At 30.1% G+C, this 18,963-nt stretch overlaps 1 protein-coding gene across 3 annotated transcripts in view; it reads right to left on the bottom strand.

Moving 5' to 3' along the window:
- Positions 1-18,963, bottom strand: part of LOC145319241 (uncharacterized) — a 109,380-nt gene that overhangs the window by 35,644 nt on the left and 54,773 nt on the right. For all 3 annotated transcript variants that reach the window (XM_080161245.1, XM_080161247.1, XM_080161246.1), the window contains exons 3-4: positions 14,557-14,603; positions 3,526-3,571 (exon numbers count right to left, since the gene is read on the bottom strand). In XM_080161245.1, coding sequence (XP_080017371.1) covers positions 3,526-3,571; positions 14,557-14,603 — 93 coding nt within the window. The remainder of the gene's footprint in view (positions 1-3,525; positions 3,572-14,556; positions 14,604-18,963) is intronic.

Raw genomic sequence — 18,963 nt, 5'->3', positions numbered from 1 at the left:
TGTAAATCTACAATACGTTCTACATTATGAACGACTTTATAATAAACTTATTTTACTAAATTATATAATTTCTTGTTTAGTTTACTTTTATTTTCCACTTTTTTGTGACTATTTTTGTCCTAAAGTTTTGTATTGTTTGCATAATTTTTCTGCTATTGACAGCATTATCCTTGATGAAATGAGAACTATGGAATTATGATTCTTGGAATCTAATTATGGAGAACCTTTTATTTTCTTTGAAAAATTGACGATGTGATCTATTATACTTGAACTAGTGTGTATATACCTCCACACAAATATCGACAGCTAATATGATCTATTATACTAGAACTAGTGTGTATATAACTCCACACAAATATCAACAGCTAATATGATTTATTATACTAGAACTAGTGTGTTTATACCTCCACACAAATATCAACAGCTAATATGATCTCTTATACTAGAACTAGTGTGTATATACCTCCACACAAATATCAACAGCTAATATGATCTATTATTCTAGAACTAGTGTGTATATACCTCCACACAAATATTAACAGCTAATATGATATATTATTCTAGAACTAGTGTGTATATACCTCCACACAAATATCAACAGCTAATATGATCTATTATACTTGAACTAGTGTGTATACACCTCCACACAAATATCAACAGCTAATATGATCTATCATACTTGAACTAGTGTGTATATACCTCCACACAAATATCAACAGCTAATATGATATATATTATACTTGAACTAGTGTGTATGTATATACCTTAACATAAATATCAACAGTAACAATTCGTCATTTGAATTTTGTGGCGATTTTATTACGATTGTGATGTTACACCATTTGAACTATACCTATGTCAAGCATGATAATTTTATCTGGGAAAAGTATTTAAACATGGATAACAGCATACATTATAGCAATATTAAAAAAAAAACATTTAAACAGGACTCTGGTATTTATAGTCGCTATTTTACTAATTTGAATCATAATTTACTGCTATAGAAACCATGAAGCCAAGGTTCTTTTATGCTATAATTACCAAGACTTATGGACAGACATACAGACGAAACGACCCTAACAGTAGAAAAGAAATTACCAATAAATCCCTCAATATGACATTCATTTCAAACATGCTTATAACTTTCCCCTTTCATAAAAATGTATTTCTAAGAAATCCAACATTGAGCTATTAAGTTAAACTTTTGGGCAGATTTTTTGCAACTTAAATTTGTGACACCCATTTGCTGAAAATAATCTTAACTTAACAGAGAAATTATTTTTTACTTCTTTAATCCATTTTACAAAATGGAAAACACTTAATTTTGTTAATTTTCTATACATATATGAGTGATTGTTTCATAAATCAGCAGTTTTAGGCCATTTTTAAACTCCTAAAAAGTTTTAATTATTTAAAATGTAGGTATACCTCACACTTATCTCCAAATAAATAAGTTATTATCAAATGATTTTTACCCCCCTCCCATTTATAAAATAAAATGAAAAAGAGGGAGGGGGCGTATAACCCCTGTTGGAGATCCTAACCCAATGCAACATAAGTATCACATAACTGTGGGCGGGGCTCTCGTCTAATTAGCCTAATTTGTTAGGTAATTACGCAGTGTGTTAAACATCAACAATACTGCACAATAAGCGTTTGTATGTATGTTTCATTTTTTCAAGTCTTACTCTACACCAACCAAGCTGTATAAGTCACGTATGTCTGTATATATGTCTACCACAATTAAATGTTTTTGGGATTCTTTTAATCAGTTGCTTTGTAGGTATTGTAGTTTATCCTATCATGCAAATTTAAACAAACATAATACAAAAAATCTAAGATCTGTACAGATTCTTAGTTACAACTGTTGATTATCTTGTTAAACAAGCAGCTATGCAATATATGGGCCTAATATAGGCCTAATAGAAACCTACCATCATAATTTGTCAAATCTTTAAATTTTATGTGCAGCTGTTCATTTTTTAATTATAAGAATTTAAATTCATCTTTAAATACATCAATTATATAAATATAATAATATTAACTTTAAAAATTCTATTTCTAGGTTATCTGTAGCGCAGCTACTCTATTTCTGTAGTATTTTAATAAGTCTCTCCGTCCTTTTTTACCGCCGTTTTTTACACAAAGTTCTCCCCTTTAATTCCGCCTTTCGATGGTGCAACACAAACGTCCATTTGTCTCTTCTAACGTACCTGTCCGTGTCCGTCTGATTTCCTAGCTTCTAACAATACTTTTACGGACAAATAACAATTAAAAAATCTTCGCTACGAAAAGGAGCAGGGCGTAATTCAATATTTATTTAGACTGGACAGCCCTTTTCAAGCAGTGAATTTAGTGAATTTTAAAGTTGCATTAGGACACGCAACATTTTGATTAAGGCCTAATTTTTTCTTGGCATGGTTGTAGTACTTTTGTGTTCGTTTATTTCAGCAAAAATAAATCTTCCAAACGGATAAAATAAATCTGCAAAAGAAATTACATGTCCTAAAAGAATCCATCATAACGTTATTTATCTATACTATTGAAATAGTATGATATATAGAAAAGGTAATGATTAATTGATGAGTCAATAATGGGAAATAAAAATAACATTTGCGCATTTTTTTTGTTAAAAAATAGCGAAAGAAGTAGAGAAACTGTAGAATGTTTAGATACTGTATCATATACGAGCATAAACATATTATAGTAACGCTGCAAAACAAAATATGTTTTAAGGTTGATATAATTTCATCTAAAATAATTGGTAATTCGTATTAACACTAAGTATGAAATAGATTGGTATTACTGTCATAAAAGTTGTCTGTGAAGGCGATATCAGGACAAGAATGATAAAATGAATAGGCAGCGAATTACTCAAATAAAATTAAAATCCACATACCTACACATGAGAAACGGATTGAAAAGCTACGAACAAATTGGTTAATAGAGTAAATGCAAATAGAAAGGTAAAATACTAAAAAAACTAAAAAGAATATAGGGGTCGAGTTTTTCAAATAGGAATACCTATTTACAAAAAATAAAGAGAACATTTAACCAGTTAGAGAGTAGTTTCCCATTACGTTACCAACAAACTTGGGAACTTTTTTTTAATAAATATAAGCTTTGCTACTTAAAAACATGTTTAAATGTTTGCAAATTGTTCCAAGGGGATTAGATATGTAATTAGGCACTATGCCAAAAGTAGGATTTCACAATTGTTTCAGAAATGGCAAATTGCTTGCAACACACAGGTATAGCGGGTATAAAAGGCTTGCGGCTCCAGTAGTAAGGTACAGGTATATGTCAATTAGTAGATAATTCCCATAATTATCTTCACATTAATTCATTTTAAAAGAACAACAAACACTTTTCCAAAAGAAAATATAAAAATAGTACAAAAATTCTGTTATTTTTAAAGACCTTATTTTGAACCTTCTGATTAAAAATTTAATTATCAAACAAACCTGTAGGACATTAATTTTCTGTCATATCTTTTTAACTCTAATATTTCAAGTAAAAATTTACCTTTAATGCTGGGCTGAGTCACCATTTCGTTTGTCTCATCTTTTACCTGAAACAAAAAAATAATTTAAACGACAAATTTTCATATTATAGTATCGCTCGCAAGTTGCAACTATACTTTATCATAGGTCTAAATAGTTGTTTTCTTTATATTGTATTACTGTATTACAGTTTACTGTTATTTTTAATGCAAAAGTATTCCTTAAACTTTGTGTTATTGTGTCATGAGCAAGTACATAATGAGAAATGTTTTTAACATTTAGTTAAATCCTAAATCTGTGAGTTTTCAGATGAGAAAAAAAGTAAAAAAAGAAGATTAAGCAAATAAGGTTGTGTACATTTTAATCTATTACTAAAATCTAAAAAATATTGTGCGAAAAAAAACTCCCTTTAAAGAAAAATCAATCAAAATAATCTGTACAAATCGATGCATTCTTCGATAAAAATAAACCGCAAGGATACATGGAGAAAGAGATAGGTAGATAAGATTTGCTGCTAATTTTCAAACATTTCAACTAAATTTAGGTTTCATTGTTACATCAATATCTAAAAATGGTTAGAAAGTAATCAATTATTTTTCATTATTAAGTTGTTATAAAATAATTTTTTTTCTATAACAAAGGTAAAATGTTACTTTGAAGCAGCTTATAGTGCCGAAAATAACTTCATGTAATACAAATGGCCAATGATAGGCCAGTATACATTGTATTTGACTACTGGTAAAATGTACACTGGCCAATCATTGGTCATTTGTTTTGTATTACGTCATTTTTTATTAGGCACTATAAGCTGTTTCTGTGATTTTTTAAACTATGTATAATCATATGTATTTTTAGGTATACACACCGAAGAGATTAAACCATTTGGTAGCTTAGCTAGGCAACCATAATTAAAAGAAACGTATATTTATATTATAAGAATAGAAATTTTACCCTAATTTCAAGACAATACACCGATTCTTTCATCCCCACACATTAAAACTTGTGCTAGGTGTCTTACTAATGTCAGATAAAATTATCATAACATTACAATCTATTGTACTCAATTGCACTGCACATACACACATACATTTCAATGTTGTTAATTTAAGGTTTAGTTGTAAATGTTTTTACTTCATTGATCCTAACTTATCAGATAGATAAAAATATAGGGCAGTTTTTAAGCCATTTGGCAGGGGGAGTAATTTTGACCAGAACTTTTAAAGATATTTCCGTTTGGCTATGATATAACCAATAACCAGACATTTGATTGCATAACCTTTGTCTTGATTGTTCTAACTGTGCATGGTAACTAGTTATAGACAAAAATTTCCTCCTATTCTTTAACTTCAATCGACTGATGAATCAGCAGTTTGTTAGATTTTTATATCTTTGGTTATGACACCGTTTGGGCTGACAACTTTGAGTGTATTGACACCAGGGACGAAACGGACATTGGAATGTTCATTGCAATTGTCCCCAAAGTTTTATAACAAAGTTTTCTTATTCGTTGTCTTTACAACTTTGAGGAATTATATTGAATATTGATTGGTTTGTCATTAAGTTGAGAGTCCTAACGTTTCAGCAACTAATTGTAATCCACAGAAGGAATAATGTTGTGTATTATCATTTAGGATGTATATCAACTTATCGGCCATTGCCTTAAATCTTCTAAAAGTAGAACTTGCATTAAATAACCTTGTCCTCACTGATCTATATCTATAAACCTGATGTCATAACCTCAGATTAGGAATGAAAAATGAAATAGATTACTTTTATGGGGCCTAATCAAGATATTTCTTCTTTTATTCACTCATATAATGCACTCACCCACATGGATAGTTATCATAACAAGGACAATTATGTCCAAAAGTAGCATAATAAATTGGAGATAAAGGGGCTTCCCAATATCCAAGTAAGAAACATTCTAACGGAAATTTAACCTCCCCCATATATATATAATTTATTTTAGTCGATCAATTGGGTGGGGGTTCAGTTCTCTACAGGAACTTGAGGAAATAAGCGTAAAATTCTTAAAAGAAATTTAGAACAGTGTGTTTGTAACCCAATGAGTGAAAAAATCAAAAGGCTTCTAAACATCCAGGAGAGTGAAAGAGAACATACATGTTATATCGTGCCTAGCGTATTCTTGCCCTTATATATATAAAACTACAGCTCATTTATCTTTATTCTGATATACTAATTGTTTTACAAACTTCTTGTCCCTGCTTTGCACATTTTCGTTACTGTATCTTTTTATTGCAATTTGGGTCGATTAGGAGTTTTAAGTGTTGAATTTGTGGAAACAGACAACTATGTCCAGAAGGATATAGGTCAAATCGACACCATGGAATCTGTCCCGATTTTGTATAACTTTTGCGGAACATGTTCCAGTTACGTCATATTTTTCTTTCCCGAAAAAGGGAAGGGGGAAAGAAAAAAAGGGAAGGGGGGAAGAAAAAAGAGATGGGAGAAAAGGGGGTTTTCCCCATCTCTTTTGAAGAGATTTTCTTCCCCCCTTCCCTTTTTCGGGAAAGAAAAATATGACGTAACTGGAACATGTTCCGCAAAAGTTATACAAAATCGGGACAGATTCCATGGTGTCGGTCAAATCGATCAGAAGACTAGAGAATAATTAAACACTGAATCACTGAATACGATACATATGTTTTCCTCCCGTTTTTCCTTGTTTATTAATTTTTTACATTCTTAGAGGTTAATTATTTTAGAAATTAAGACAAAAAGTTTTAGACTAACAAAAAGGTCAGTGAATTATAAGCATGATAAAAAATGGCGAAACTGTGTCTAACAAAGTGTATTTATGTTCTCCTTTTTATTTTAAGTAATGTTTAAATACTAACAGGCAAATAATACTAATGGAACTCTGTTTAAAAACTTACAAAGTGTACAATAACTAATGTACTTTGTACATACTTACATACTAATATGGGTGATTTACCTTAAAGTACCTAGTCGAGTACATAATCCCCCACCCCCTTATTTAAAAAAAAAACTTAAAGGTGTGTGAGGTACTATTTAATTTCTTTGTTTTTTTAAATTTAAGTTAGAGTAGGCTATGTTGGGTACTGAGTTAGAAAAATTGCGTGCTCTATTTTATCTCCCCTCTATTTTCATTTTATTTTAAAAAATTAGGCTGGGGGTTCAGAGCTTGGGCAATTTGTGGGAAAGCACCCTAATATGTCTAAAAGAGAGTGTAAAATATAGTTAAAAATTCACATTTGAACTTTTTGCGGTGTCGGAGCGGCTTAATGGTGTAAAATTTACTGCCCAATGCGGGTGTCAACATTTGTAAAATTTTTAACCGTATTTTCCTATATTCAGCGTCTTTATGTGTAATAGAAAACAATCTACAAAATAAGGGCGGTCAAATAACAAAACGACAAATGAATGTTAGGACATAATGACAGAAATTCGGTGGTAGATAACAGTAATAAAGATTTCAATAATGTCCATCCAGTTTTTGTGAGCACCATTTCTTCGAAAAACAACTTTTGGCACCCTTTAACTTTCAAACATGGAGATCCTTTAATTTTTTACAGCAAAAAACAAACAGAAGAATGGTAATATAAACATACATGGTATATAATATGCTTTAAAGAAGAAAAAGAATAAATAGACTTGTTTTATGAGAGTTATTTTCCATAGACTAGATAGGAATTAATATAGGAAATTTAAGGGACCTGTATTAAATACTGGTACCCAAAGTTTTATAAATATATTCTCTCGTTGGCTTTAATACTTTGGTTACTTTTATTAAATTTTGATTGATTGGTACACTGCACTGTGGAAGTGTTAAACCTATTAAGCAACAACCGATAAAAACTCCGTCAAAAATTATAATTGATAGAATTGCAGGGTATTGTTGACTGTATGAACAAGGACGTCCAATGGAGGGGGGGGGGAAGGGGGGATTTTCCTGCCCAAAATTTTGAAGTTTGAATTTTTACACCCCCCCCCCCCAAAAAAAAATAGAAAGCTTGGACGTCCATGCCTATATGACATAAAGATAACCCCCCCAAAAAAATGAATTTTAAGATGCCAAGGCGACTCCAGCATTTTAAATTTTGAATTCCCCCCCCCGCCCCCCCCCCCTCCAAATGAAAAAGCTTGAACGCTTTTGTGTATGAAGACTCATTTTTAACTAATTTTTCAATTAAAATTATTCAATCAAACCAAATACTAAATCTATGGTATTCCAATAAGTTGAAAGGGTTTGAAAATATATATTACACATTTTCAATCAAGACAAAACACGCAGAAATTCTTTAAAAAAAACCTGAAGAATAGCGCAAATTGAAAATACTCGAGGACAATTATGTCCATAAGTTGCGAAGCAATAATTTTTGTATCTAGCGATTATGAAAAGATGCGCTTAACTGTAATTTCTAGCTTTTATTAGCTTTCATTGCAAATTTACAATTCTTATGTGACGAAAATACTGATAGATATTTAAAAGACAGATAGAGACAGAAAGCTTGAAAGACAGACAGATGGTTTCATATGGATAAAAAGACAGAAGGTTATGCAAATGGATAGACAATCAGATGGAGATATGGATTTCAGACAATTGGACATCCAGAAGTATTGATAGACAGAAGATAAATAAATTTGGAAAATTCTTTGGTAACAAACAGCTAGATCGATAGGACACATAAATGGCTAACAGGAAGATGGATATACATACATATAGACAAATAGGAAGATAGACAAATAAATGAATAGACATACTGACATAAAATTGACAGACATACAAGATGACAGACAGATGGACTGTTAGATAAACAACCAAACATCCTATCTCTTTCTATGAGGATACGGTATGAAGTATTCTAAAGATACAGTTAGCTTTTAGTATGTTGTTAATTACCTAAAACAAGGCAAACAGATCATTAAACATATTAACATTTTTAAAGGAATACATATGTGTCTTTTAGTAGCGCAGCTGTTATATAACTTGAATATTTCAGTCAGAACGTTTGTATGCAAACGAAAATTGAATACATTCAACTGCAATTTAAAAAAGGTGTCTAATTTTGAGGGGGTTTATTCTCATACTCATAAATAGTTGCTCGTTAACTGTATATTTTTTCATGAGCTTCTTATGAACATCATTGTTCCTGTTATAACATAATAATCTAATCAAAAACATTTCGATATATAGTTAAAATTAGGAAACAAAAAGTAATTTTAGACTCTAAATATTTTCCTTAAACCATAATTTGTACTGGTTGTCTTTGGGATGTCAGGCATGTTTGTAGCCAGTTATAAGACGTTAAAACAAAGAATAAAGTTTTCATAGCAGCAAAGTATTTAAAATTTTTATTTTATTATATAATATTTTTAGCCATCGCATCATGAATGATAGAGTTTCAAGATATAATGCGTATCTTGTTGCTTCTCCCCTAGCTTTATTGGATATCAGGAGAAGTCAGATAAATAATAGGACTTTTATAAAGCTTCCCTAAAGAGTACAACCAATTCAGACCAGCAATTTTCGAGATCTCTTGCTTCATACTAAAAAAACCTTACTTTTTATATTATACTAGCCGCTGCACCACTAGACTCTAATGGGATAAGAAGAAGGTGTCATAGAATAGCATTAAACCACCCTAAGAAAAGCACAGCCTTATCAGACCAGTAATTTCTTATAACTTTTTAGACAGAAAAACCTTTCTTCTTTATTTATAGAGGTAAGGATATAATGTAGACTTTAATGAGAAAATGGCAGTCGAAATTGTCGACAAAAATCGTTGTATTTGTAAGAGGTGTTATCATTTCCCCAAACAAATTACGCAAAACAAAATTTTCGAACATTAGAGTATCTTCGCTCCAAATAATTATGCGCAGGATGTACTTTGAAAAAGTTGGAGGAAGCCCAATTAGTCCAGTGAGTTTTATAACCAAAAAAAGAAAAATACAGACAAACATAATTTAAAACTTCTACTATACAAAGAAGGAAGTTTTTTATTTGTCTGATCATTAAGATTACTGAACCAGCTGAGTTCACAATTTTAGGGAAGCTTCATGTAGGTCCAAGGATTTATATAGACTTTTCTGTAATTAGACTTTAGGCTTGAAATGTTTTTGAGCTTTTTAGTGCTCCCCCCCATACCTGCGAATACAAGAGCCTTAGATGGTTCTATATAGTTTGCTTATTTTTGTAATCATATTATTACTGTTTATGGGTTTATGTTGATATATTAACAACAACACAATAGTTTAACACACATACCTTTTCTTATAATGTTTGTCAGTATCTTTGGGCATTCTGTTCAGAAATTGTATATCCAAATTTGTAGATATGCAATTAATGGTCTTAATTTGTATGGGAACAACACCAAAAAAAGTATTGGAGGGTGCATTCACTTCCGCATCATATGCGCATAGTGTTTCATAATCGCAAAAAAAGATGAACAATCAAATGATTAAGAGTAAGTTCAATTTTGGGAACGAAGCAAAGGCAAATGGACAGTTTGCGCTGTTGTTATAATATGTAATTCGGATGCTTTGATAGCGTTACACATAAAAGTAAAAATATTTCATTTCGGACAAAGTAAGTTATAAAAGAATTATAAGATATTTCAGTCGGGCTATACTTTATAACATCATACATAGAAAACCAATTTCCACAATACTAACAGTCTATTTAGAAGCAGAAATAAGGTATAACCAACAAGTAAAATAAATCTAAAATAATAATTGGGGGCAGACGTTGAGGTCGTCAATTCTACGATGTGTTGGCCCCTAACGACAGCTGAATTAAGTATAGGTTTCATGATTTCCCCCCAAATTAATTTGGTTCATGGTATGAGCTGATTTAGAAGACAAACTAAAGAAGTGAACTAAGGAAGCTGTTTTAAATTACAGTTTTTATATTTTATAATTTGTATTTTAGATTTTAATCTTTATTTGTTTTTCTTACCATGTAAGTTAATAAACACAATGTTTAAGTGAACAAGAACCAAAATAACCATGTGAAGAATATTAAGAATCATTTTTAGAGTTTAATAAAATTGCATATCACCCAGTAAATAAAAGTAGCAATATAAAAATAAAAATCTTAAACATCCTCAAAAACTAAATGCCTCTTTACATATTTTAAGGCATAAAAATAGTATTGAATTCAAATAGTTTTCGCCATTAAAAAGTTTGATGACGAAAAAAATGTACAAACTAAAATCCCTTGGTATATGGAAGCTATACAAAAAAATCAGATATTTATACCAAAACTCAGATGGTTGGATGTAATAGTTGCTAATTATAGAGGAGCTACGCTACAAATAATATATCTGTAAAGTGGCCATAAAAATTGAGTGAATAAATTTATTTTGAGAGTAAGAAACAAAGATGAAAATAGCAGGGAGAGAAAGGACAATGGTGTTTGAATTAATTTATACCCCTTTTTCCAAAAGCAAAAGGTACAAAAGACAGAAATTTACAATTAATTCTTATGGGGGAAAATCTATTTGTCATGCGTTGTCCTACCCCCTTAACCCTGATAAAAATGGCTAATTAGTATTCTTATTTGAAAGCTATAAAGCTTTATGGATGGGGTGAAAAGTGCCTATAAGGGAGCTATACAAAAATCAGGGAAAGGGGACCTTAATATAGATAAATTTTCCATTTTTTGAACAATAACACTTTTTATAAGAATAGAGTATTCCGCACGACTGCACAAGTAGTCTTTAAAATTGGTGCCGATACTTAGACCTTCAAATAAGATACCTAATATGACAAAAGACCTAAAGAGAGAAACCTAAACGACAAAAGACTTTTTTGTTAATAGACGAATTTGTATATAAAATAAGCTATTTAGCGTAACTGTGATGGTTTGTAATTTATTAATATGTTTTCTTAAAAATACCATAATAAATGGAAAAATATAAGCTTGTACTTGCTGTGCTGCTTATAATTGTTATAGTTTATTATAAAGCAAATGCCTAATCCCTGTATTTTCCTAACACAGTTAGATTCTAAATGTATTGATTCAGAGTCTTAAAGGTTATTCAAAATTTTATTTCAAAAATGGAAACATGTAAATTCTGAAATATTGCAAATCATTAGCTTTTTGGGATAAAACATGTTTGAAATAGGCAGAAAGTAAACTAAATAATTTCTAATAATATAAAAATCGTATAAAAGCAGTTAATCCCAAGAACAGAAATAAAAATTTATTTCAGTTTTATTGGACCTGAGGGACCAAAGCCTACAAAATGTCGATAAATCCTAATCTTTGTAAATTTGAGCCATACATATTTTTTCTCCATGGTTCAAATGAATAAATCGGATTCCAAGCCGCATAATAGTAAAAATCTTTTTGATATAATCAAGGTTTGAATTGAATTTTTGAATATAAAATTAAATTCAATGCCTAATTTTGATTGCAGACATGTCGTATACACAAAATATTTTTTAAACAAAATTTTCTAATGCTTATCTAAGTCAGTAATAAATGTCATGTAAAAAAGGCTAAGCGGCTGCATTAAAAAACAAGGATATTTATGTCGATTAATAGCATAGCAAAAATATATCTGAGAATAATAATTGTATATAATATAAATAGGAAGGTGGAGGATGGTTTAGCTAATGATAGTTGTTATGTCAGTGTTTTCATGTTACCTAGGAGAGTTGAGAAGAAAAAGATTTGAGTAAAGAAGAGCGACAGCTATTTAATATAAAACACTTTGACGTATGTAGTGATGGACGTACGGGCATACAATATCTATTGAATAGTTGCGCTTCTAAAAACTGCCGAGATTTTTTGATCACATCTCCTCAGCCCTTTTAGTGGTGTAAATCCATGTTTTTCTACTGATAAAAATACAAAAATCTACATATTTTAAGATATCCATTCAAAAATCGTTTTATTATATAGTTAGTGGAAGGGGGGGAGGGGGAGTTATTTTGGTATACAGCACAAATTTGTTTGTCACTAAAAATATTTAATATTATTATAATCTGACCGTTACAGTTACTTTCTTGTTTTTTGATTGATTTAAGAAGTTATGAAAATATTCAAGATAATCATATTAGCAACAGATTCTAAATCAAAATTGCTTTATGAATTTTACTCAATCATACTTTCATCAAGAAGAGTTATAGCATGTTATTGTTGTCCAATTTTCCCTAGATGTTTAAATTTGAAAAATGTGGAAACGTATGAACACCCCATAAAGGGGCTTTCATTGATAAAGTTGACTGAATATTCAATCTGGGGGGATAAATCTTTTACTACCAACAAACATTTATCTTAGGTCTCACCAGGGATAGAGGGATAATAATTCTTAAGAGTAGAATCTTTACTTTAGAATTGGTAATGTATTATGATGTAAAGAACGTGAATTAAGCTGTGTCATGAATTAATCCCCTCCCTTGGTTTTAGAGACTTATAAAGGGATAGTTCATATCAAATGTTTTTTTTTGGTATTGAAAATAGTTTCTTACTAAATAAATCGAACAATGAAACAAATAAAACTAACTCCCAATGGGCAACAAATCTCTTATATTAGGACGTTCGTCCGAAAGTCTTGAATGTCAGTATTTTTCAATGAACAATCATTCCACATTTTAGTGGATATTTATTAAACCTAAGAATTGTAGAACCCACAGAAGGGATAATATTGTTTATTAGCATTGATAATATACATGAATATAAATTTATTGTCCGTGCTGTCTTATCCCTTTGGTTCCCTGTTAAATTTTTATTTCACAATACACAAGTTTAAAAGTCCTATTTTCTTTGATAATCAATTACATTTATTTATGGTTAAATATTTTTCAGTACATTTAAGCAAAATAGGGCTAGAAAAAGCAAAAAGTAATGTCTCTTTAAGTGTGTGTTTTTGTCAAAATAAATATCTTTGATTTGATTCTATTTTTGGCTACTTTTTTTGCTAATAACATTGATAGATAAAATACTTCTACGTCTCTATCTAAACCTTTCTAAACGTTTTTACACATATTTTACTACTTTTTATCCAAATCAAATACTTCTATGGATATTTTAAGCCTTCTTTTTATATTTTACAATAAATGTATTGTAGGGAATAAATGTATACAAACATAAAAGTTTTAATCGCATAACAATGTAGTAGTCTAGAAATAATGTAAATAAACTTATTATATTCAGTACCTTATTGCCCAAGGAATTATCGTACACAGCTTGATATCCACAATTTGCATGGTATAATTACAACATAGTCATCCGTTGCACATTAGCACTCATATTGACGGACGGACATATCATAAACATAGAAATGCTTTGTACTTAACTTTTAATTCCAAATATGCGTCCATGTACATCTAGAATATATAGGCATCCAAATTATGGTAAAAAGTCCCAATAAATCTGTAGTAACAAATTACAGAGGCAAGTTAACAACTCCCAACTATTTGGAAATATCCTTGCAAGCAACCAGTGGATCGTATTAAACCATCTTAACCAACAAATCATGAAAATGAAAAGAGTGATGTGCAAAAGGACAAGTATTTCGTGGATTAACTTTGTTTTGGTCAGGCTAAGTAAGGTAAAGGGTAGCCCTGTAGGGGCCATGATTCACCTAATACTTTTATATTCAATATCTAATCCCCTGCTTTACCTCAAAAATGTTTATTTTTAGGAGAGGTAGGTAGTGTGGGGGGGGGGGGTGTTGTCTGTGGTCCAGTAAAGCATTCAAGGAAAGTCCCAACTATTTATAGTGCCATTATACAAGAGTTTATTGGTATTTAAATCAAAATTGTAATTAGTTGTATAAACTTTATACACCCTCCCATCCTTCTTTTTTTATCCAATTAAAAATGATTCGAAATCAACCTGTAAAATATTAGATATCGATAATATGGATTGTAAATAAAGGTTTGGTTTTAATTTTATAGGTTTCTTTTATTTAGTTAGAAGTGGTTTTATTGCTAATAGATTTGGATTTGATCTAGTGAAACATAATATTAAATGCACTTAATTTTATTAGTAGCGCACCTACTATATATCTAATGTCTGTCCGTATGTCTGAACATTAAGTAATAAATAACAACTCACCGGTGTTTCTAATATCAGAGTCCCATGCTCGTTCATTAAGCTGTGCTCTGAAAAAGAAAACAATTTGATTTAATGACATTTAAAATAATAGATTAACAAGATAAAATCTTATTAAAAACGGCTATTATAGCTATTTTTTCAATTTTGTTAGCCTAAATTAAGAAATGTACAGGTAATGTAACTAAATCACTAAAATTAACAAGATCTATTTTGGATTTGAGCTATATATGTAAGTAAATATTAAAATCCGTCAATAAAAAAGACCTAAGAATCATTTTTACATAATATAGGAACTAAGAAACGTCCTTTTCATTCAATTTTAAATTTTATTTAAAAAGTATAATTTACACTTTAATTCTGTTTTAATATGACAGCAATTGACCTTGACGTAGTTGCCAGGGATATAGGGATAGATCAATAAGATATTCGCAAAGCCCACATTAGCCCCCAGCCTTTAGGTTCCTGCAGCTACAGACAGTTTGGCAACATGATCCATAAAATGATATCGTTCAAGGTTTATGCAGCCCTTATTTCTTAATGAATCACCAAAAGTAGCTTAGGTTCTTGTTCTGTAAAATATTTTGCACCAGAGAAAAAAAAATATTGTATGAATTTTAAGAACGTATGAACGGAGATTTTTAAGGCCAAAGTTTCTAAAAAGCTCCTAAGAAAAACAATTTTTCGTTTTTCATTTTTTTTATGGAAATGTCTTTCTGCTAACTGTAGAGTAGAATAATATACAAAGAAAAACAAGTCTACTAATTATTTCTTTAAAATTAAGCGGAATGATCAATTCGGGATACGTTATATTGAAAGATTAAACTAAAGAAATGTAATGACAATATTTGATACAAATTGATTAAAATAACTGCTGAAAATCTATCCCTAGAATCTCTGGCATTACTGAACATTATACTATACATTAAGTAAACAATATTAGATGACCGTTTTGTTTATTTATTTCAGAGAAAAAAGGAAAAAAAAAATAAGGTACATAAAAATATAAAAATGGAGTAATAGATTGATAGACTTAGTAAACGAAATAAAAAATATAGAGATAGATATTTATAATTTTTAATATACATGTGTCTTTTTTATTCCTGGTCTTATTTAGATAAAAAACACAAGTAAATTCTAAATTTTAAAAAAATTGAATAAGACACAAAAACAAATTAGTAAAAATAAGTGGGTAGAAAATTACTCAACAACTGCCTATAAAAATAAAAATATGGCAAATGTCTGAAAAATTAAAAAGAATACTTTTCTTTCATTAAATAAATATTGCTTATTGTTGAAAAAAGGTATTTTAGTGGAAAATATTAATAAATTATTTTTGTTAGAGAACACATCTCAATAATTTATCACAATAAAGTAGTTGACCCTAGCCTAAGTTGGCTTTGTTCCTAGATGAGTCAAGTACCCTTCAAATATTATTTTACAAAAAAAAGTTTAAAACCAGATATACATCATACAGAAACTATTCTACTTTGTAATACATATACCAGATGCCTATTTAAAAAATGGGTGTACCTGTATATAAATATATAGGTATACCTATCTTAGTAAGTAACAAAACTATTGTCTAATATGCATCTATCTAGTCGTCGTGCAATTCTATTTTCAGTAAGATCATGGACAAGTATTCCAAAGAATTATTGAAAATAGTTATTTATCACATGGTATTATAGACAGCTTTCCATGGATATTAAAAAGAAAAATTATAGGATTTACATCAGTGTTGTTAGCCCAGAAGGGCCAAAGGCCCTGGGCAATAAAACTGGTTTTAACTTCATTATTTGGGTATAGTCCCTTTCGTAACATCGCACCTTATGGGGCGATTCTTCGTATTTTTAACAGTAGCTTTTCTCCTATTTCTAGCCCCTGCGGGGGCTCTAACCCTGTGGGGCAATCACCTAACCCAATATAACCTAACCTAACCTAAAGTAACCTATAAAAAGCCATTTAAAAAATACGACGCATTGCCCCTTATGGGGCGATGTTACGAAAGGGACTATTCTCCATTATTTTTATCTAAATATATATGGAAACTATACGATTCTATACATTATTTTAGTATGGCTGAGAACAGGATCTAATACAACGGTTAATAATCGGTTTCGATGTTATACCGAAATATAAACTAAAATAGAAAATATGATTGAGTTCAGAGCATTATAATATCAGGAAAACTATTTTAAATATTAAACAAAGAATTCATCTTTTTTTTATTAATAATATCCCACTCCGTGATTATGATGGCCTAAAATGCCTTTTTTTAATCTTTATTTTCTTGTTGTATGTTGAACAAATCCTCCACCCCCACAAAATATGTCATAATAATTCAAATCACAACTCTGGAAATCACGCTCCAAGAACTGCGCACTTAGATTCCCCAACTCTATCCCAAGAAACTTAATTGTAAACCAAACTATAAGCATATAGAGTGACTTCCACCCATACATATTTTTTTCTAATTTTAACCCTGGGAAAAATAATTGAAATCTAATCAATCAACCCTTATATTACTTCTCCCAATTATTTACCAGGTACATATAGAAGAACGTAAAAATTCAATACCATATTTTATTTCAGCCGTATACAAAATCATATAGAACACAAGCATTATTACCCTTTACTGTAAGAGTAAATATATATTTTTTTTACAAAAAAAACTAAATTTTTGCTACATTGTAAGGCCATAAGTCATTTTATTCCCATAATGGCTGACATTTGTACTTCTCACAATGATCTAACCATTTCTGCTTTTGGGGATTTCAAAATATAGATAGACAGCCAGAGAAAGAGTGGATGAGTGATAGAGATTCCGCGGGAGAGATAAAAATATGCAGAGGAGAGAAAAGGGGATAATTCAGGGATCAGAAAGGATAGATTATGATAAACAAAATTGCTTTTTATGTGGATGAAATTATTGATGGACACTGCTTGTTTTTTTACCACTCAATCAATATTTAACAAAAAGAACCTAAGTTTTTTTTTCAGCCAACTAATAAGAATAACGCAATTATAAGATTTAAGGAAACAATATAATCTACAGTCTAATGTCCTCTTCCTCCGTGAGGATAAGTAGAGAAAAAGAGATAAGAATATTAAAAAGTAGATATTTAAAAAAAAGAACAGACATAGAATAAAATATCTATGTTATACTCCAACACCTGTAGTACAGCTACCTTTTATATAACGTAAGTCTGTCCGTCAATCATGTTCTAGCTGCATTAAAAAAGGATATTATTCCACACAATCCAGCATATTTAAAACGTTGTCTGCCTTTGTAAGAAAATTATTCTTTTGATTAATAATCCCTGTCATTGAAAAGAATTGATAAAAAAGAATAAAGAACTTTAAATATCATTATTATCTGTATATAAAACAGATAATTTTTTCTTCTATTTCAACAAGAAAAAGTTTTTTTGTGATTTATGGAAATTTGAATTAGACCTTAAACATCTTTAGTTTTGGGCTTTCAAAAATTTTTATTATTCTCAAAATTTTTTTGGCAATTTTAGTATTATATGGTATTTAGAGTACTTTTTGCTTCTATCCTTTATTAAAGGTAACATGATGTCTGTCTGTTTGTACCGAAGGATCTCGCTAACCACCGAACCGATATGAAAAATGACTCCTCTTATTTTTTTCCTTTTTCTTTTTAAAACTAGAAAACTATAGAAAAGAAAGAAAAGTAACTGAATGTGTGATTCAACAAAATTATCAGAGATACATTGATAGTTAAATGAAACATATAACTACTTTTCAGTTTTATAACTAACATTAGTGACTTTACCTCTAGCCAATAGTGGCGAATTGTTTTAGAAATTTTTTCTTTTTTTTTTTCTTGGTGCTATCACAATAATTTGGTGGGGGTATGTGGGAGTGGAGGTGGCGTATCCTATTGTCTATTATCCATCAAACTTCCCTAAATTTTAATTATAAACTTCACGGGAAAAAAATTGAAGCAGTCCACTAGTTAATTAGGTCTTAATGAAAACTAAATCTTACAGACTGCCTTAAAACTATTTTAAAATTTTAATACATTTAATAATTGTCTTTAACATATGTACGTTTTCCTTAATTTGTGATTACTATACTCTCCTAATATATATATGATGGATAGCACCTGAATTAGGAACTAATTAGTGATTTAATTTTGCCCCAGGCTAACACATCCCCCCTCCTCATGTATTTGAAGCCAGGCTACTCCACAACTCATCCTTTATCCTACCCATAGATACTCGACTATCGCCACCTCTTAACAACTGAAGTTGGTGTTTATATAATAAAATGAAAATTTTGGAAGTAAAATAGCAATAATAAACTACTCAGAAGAAAATATAATGAAAAGCAGGTATATTAGTAGTATGTGTTTTAAGCGAATAGACAATCTTTTCATTG

This window comes from Acartia tonsa, chromosome 5, assembly GCF_053477335.1.
Source record: "Acartia tonsa isolate MP-2025a chromosome 5, ASM5347733v1, whole genome shotgun sequence".
Classification (NCBI taxonomy): Eukaryota; Metazoa; Arthropoda; class Copepoda; order Calanoida; family Acartiidae; genus Acartia; species Acartia tonsa.
Note: the sequence above shows the minus strand (reverse complement) of the source record. Positions and strands in the feature narration are given on the sequence as shown.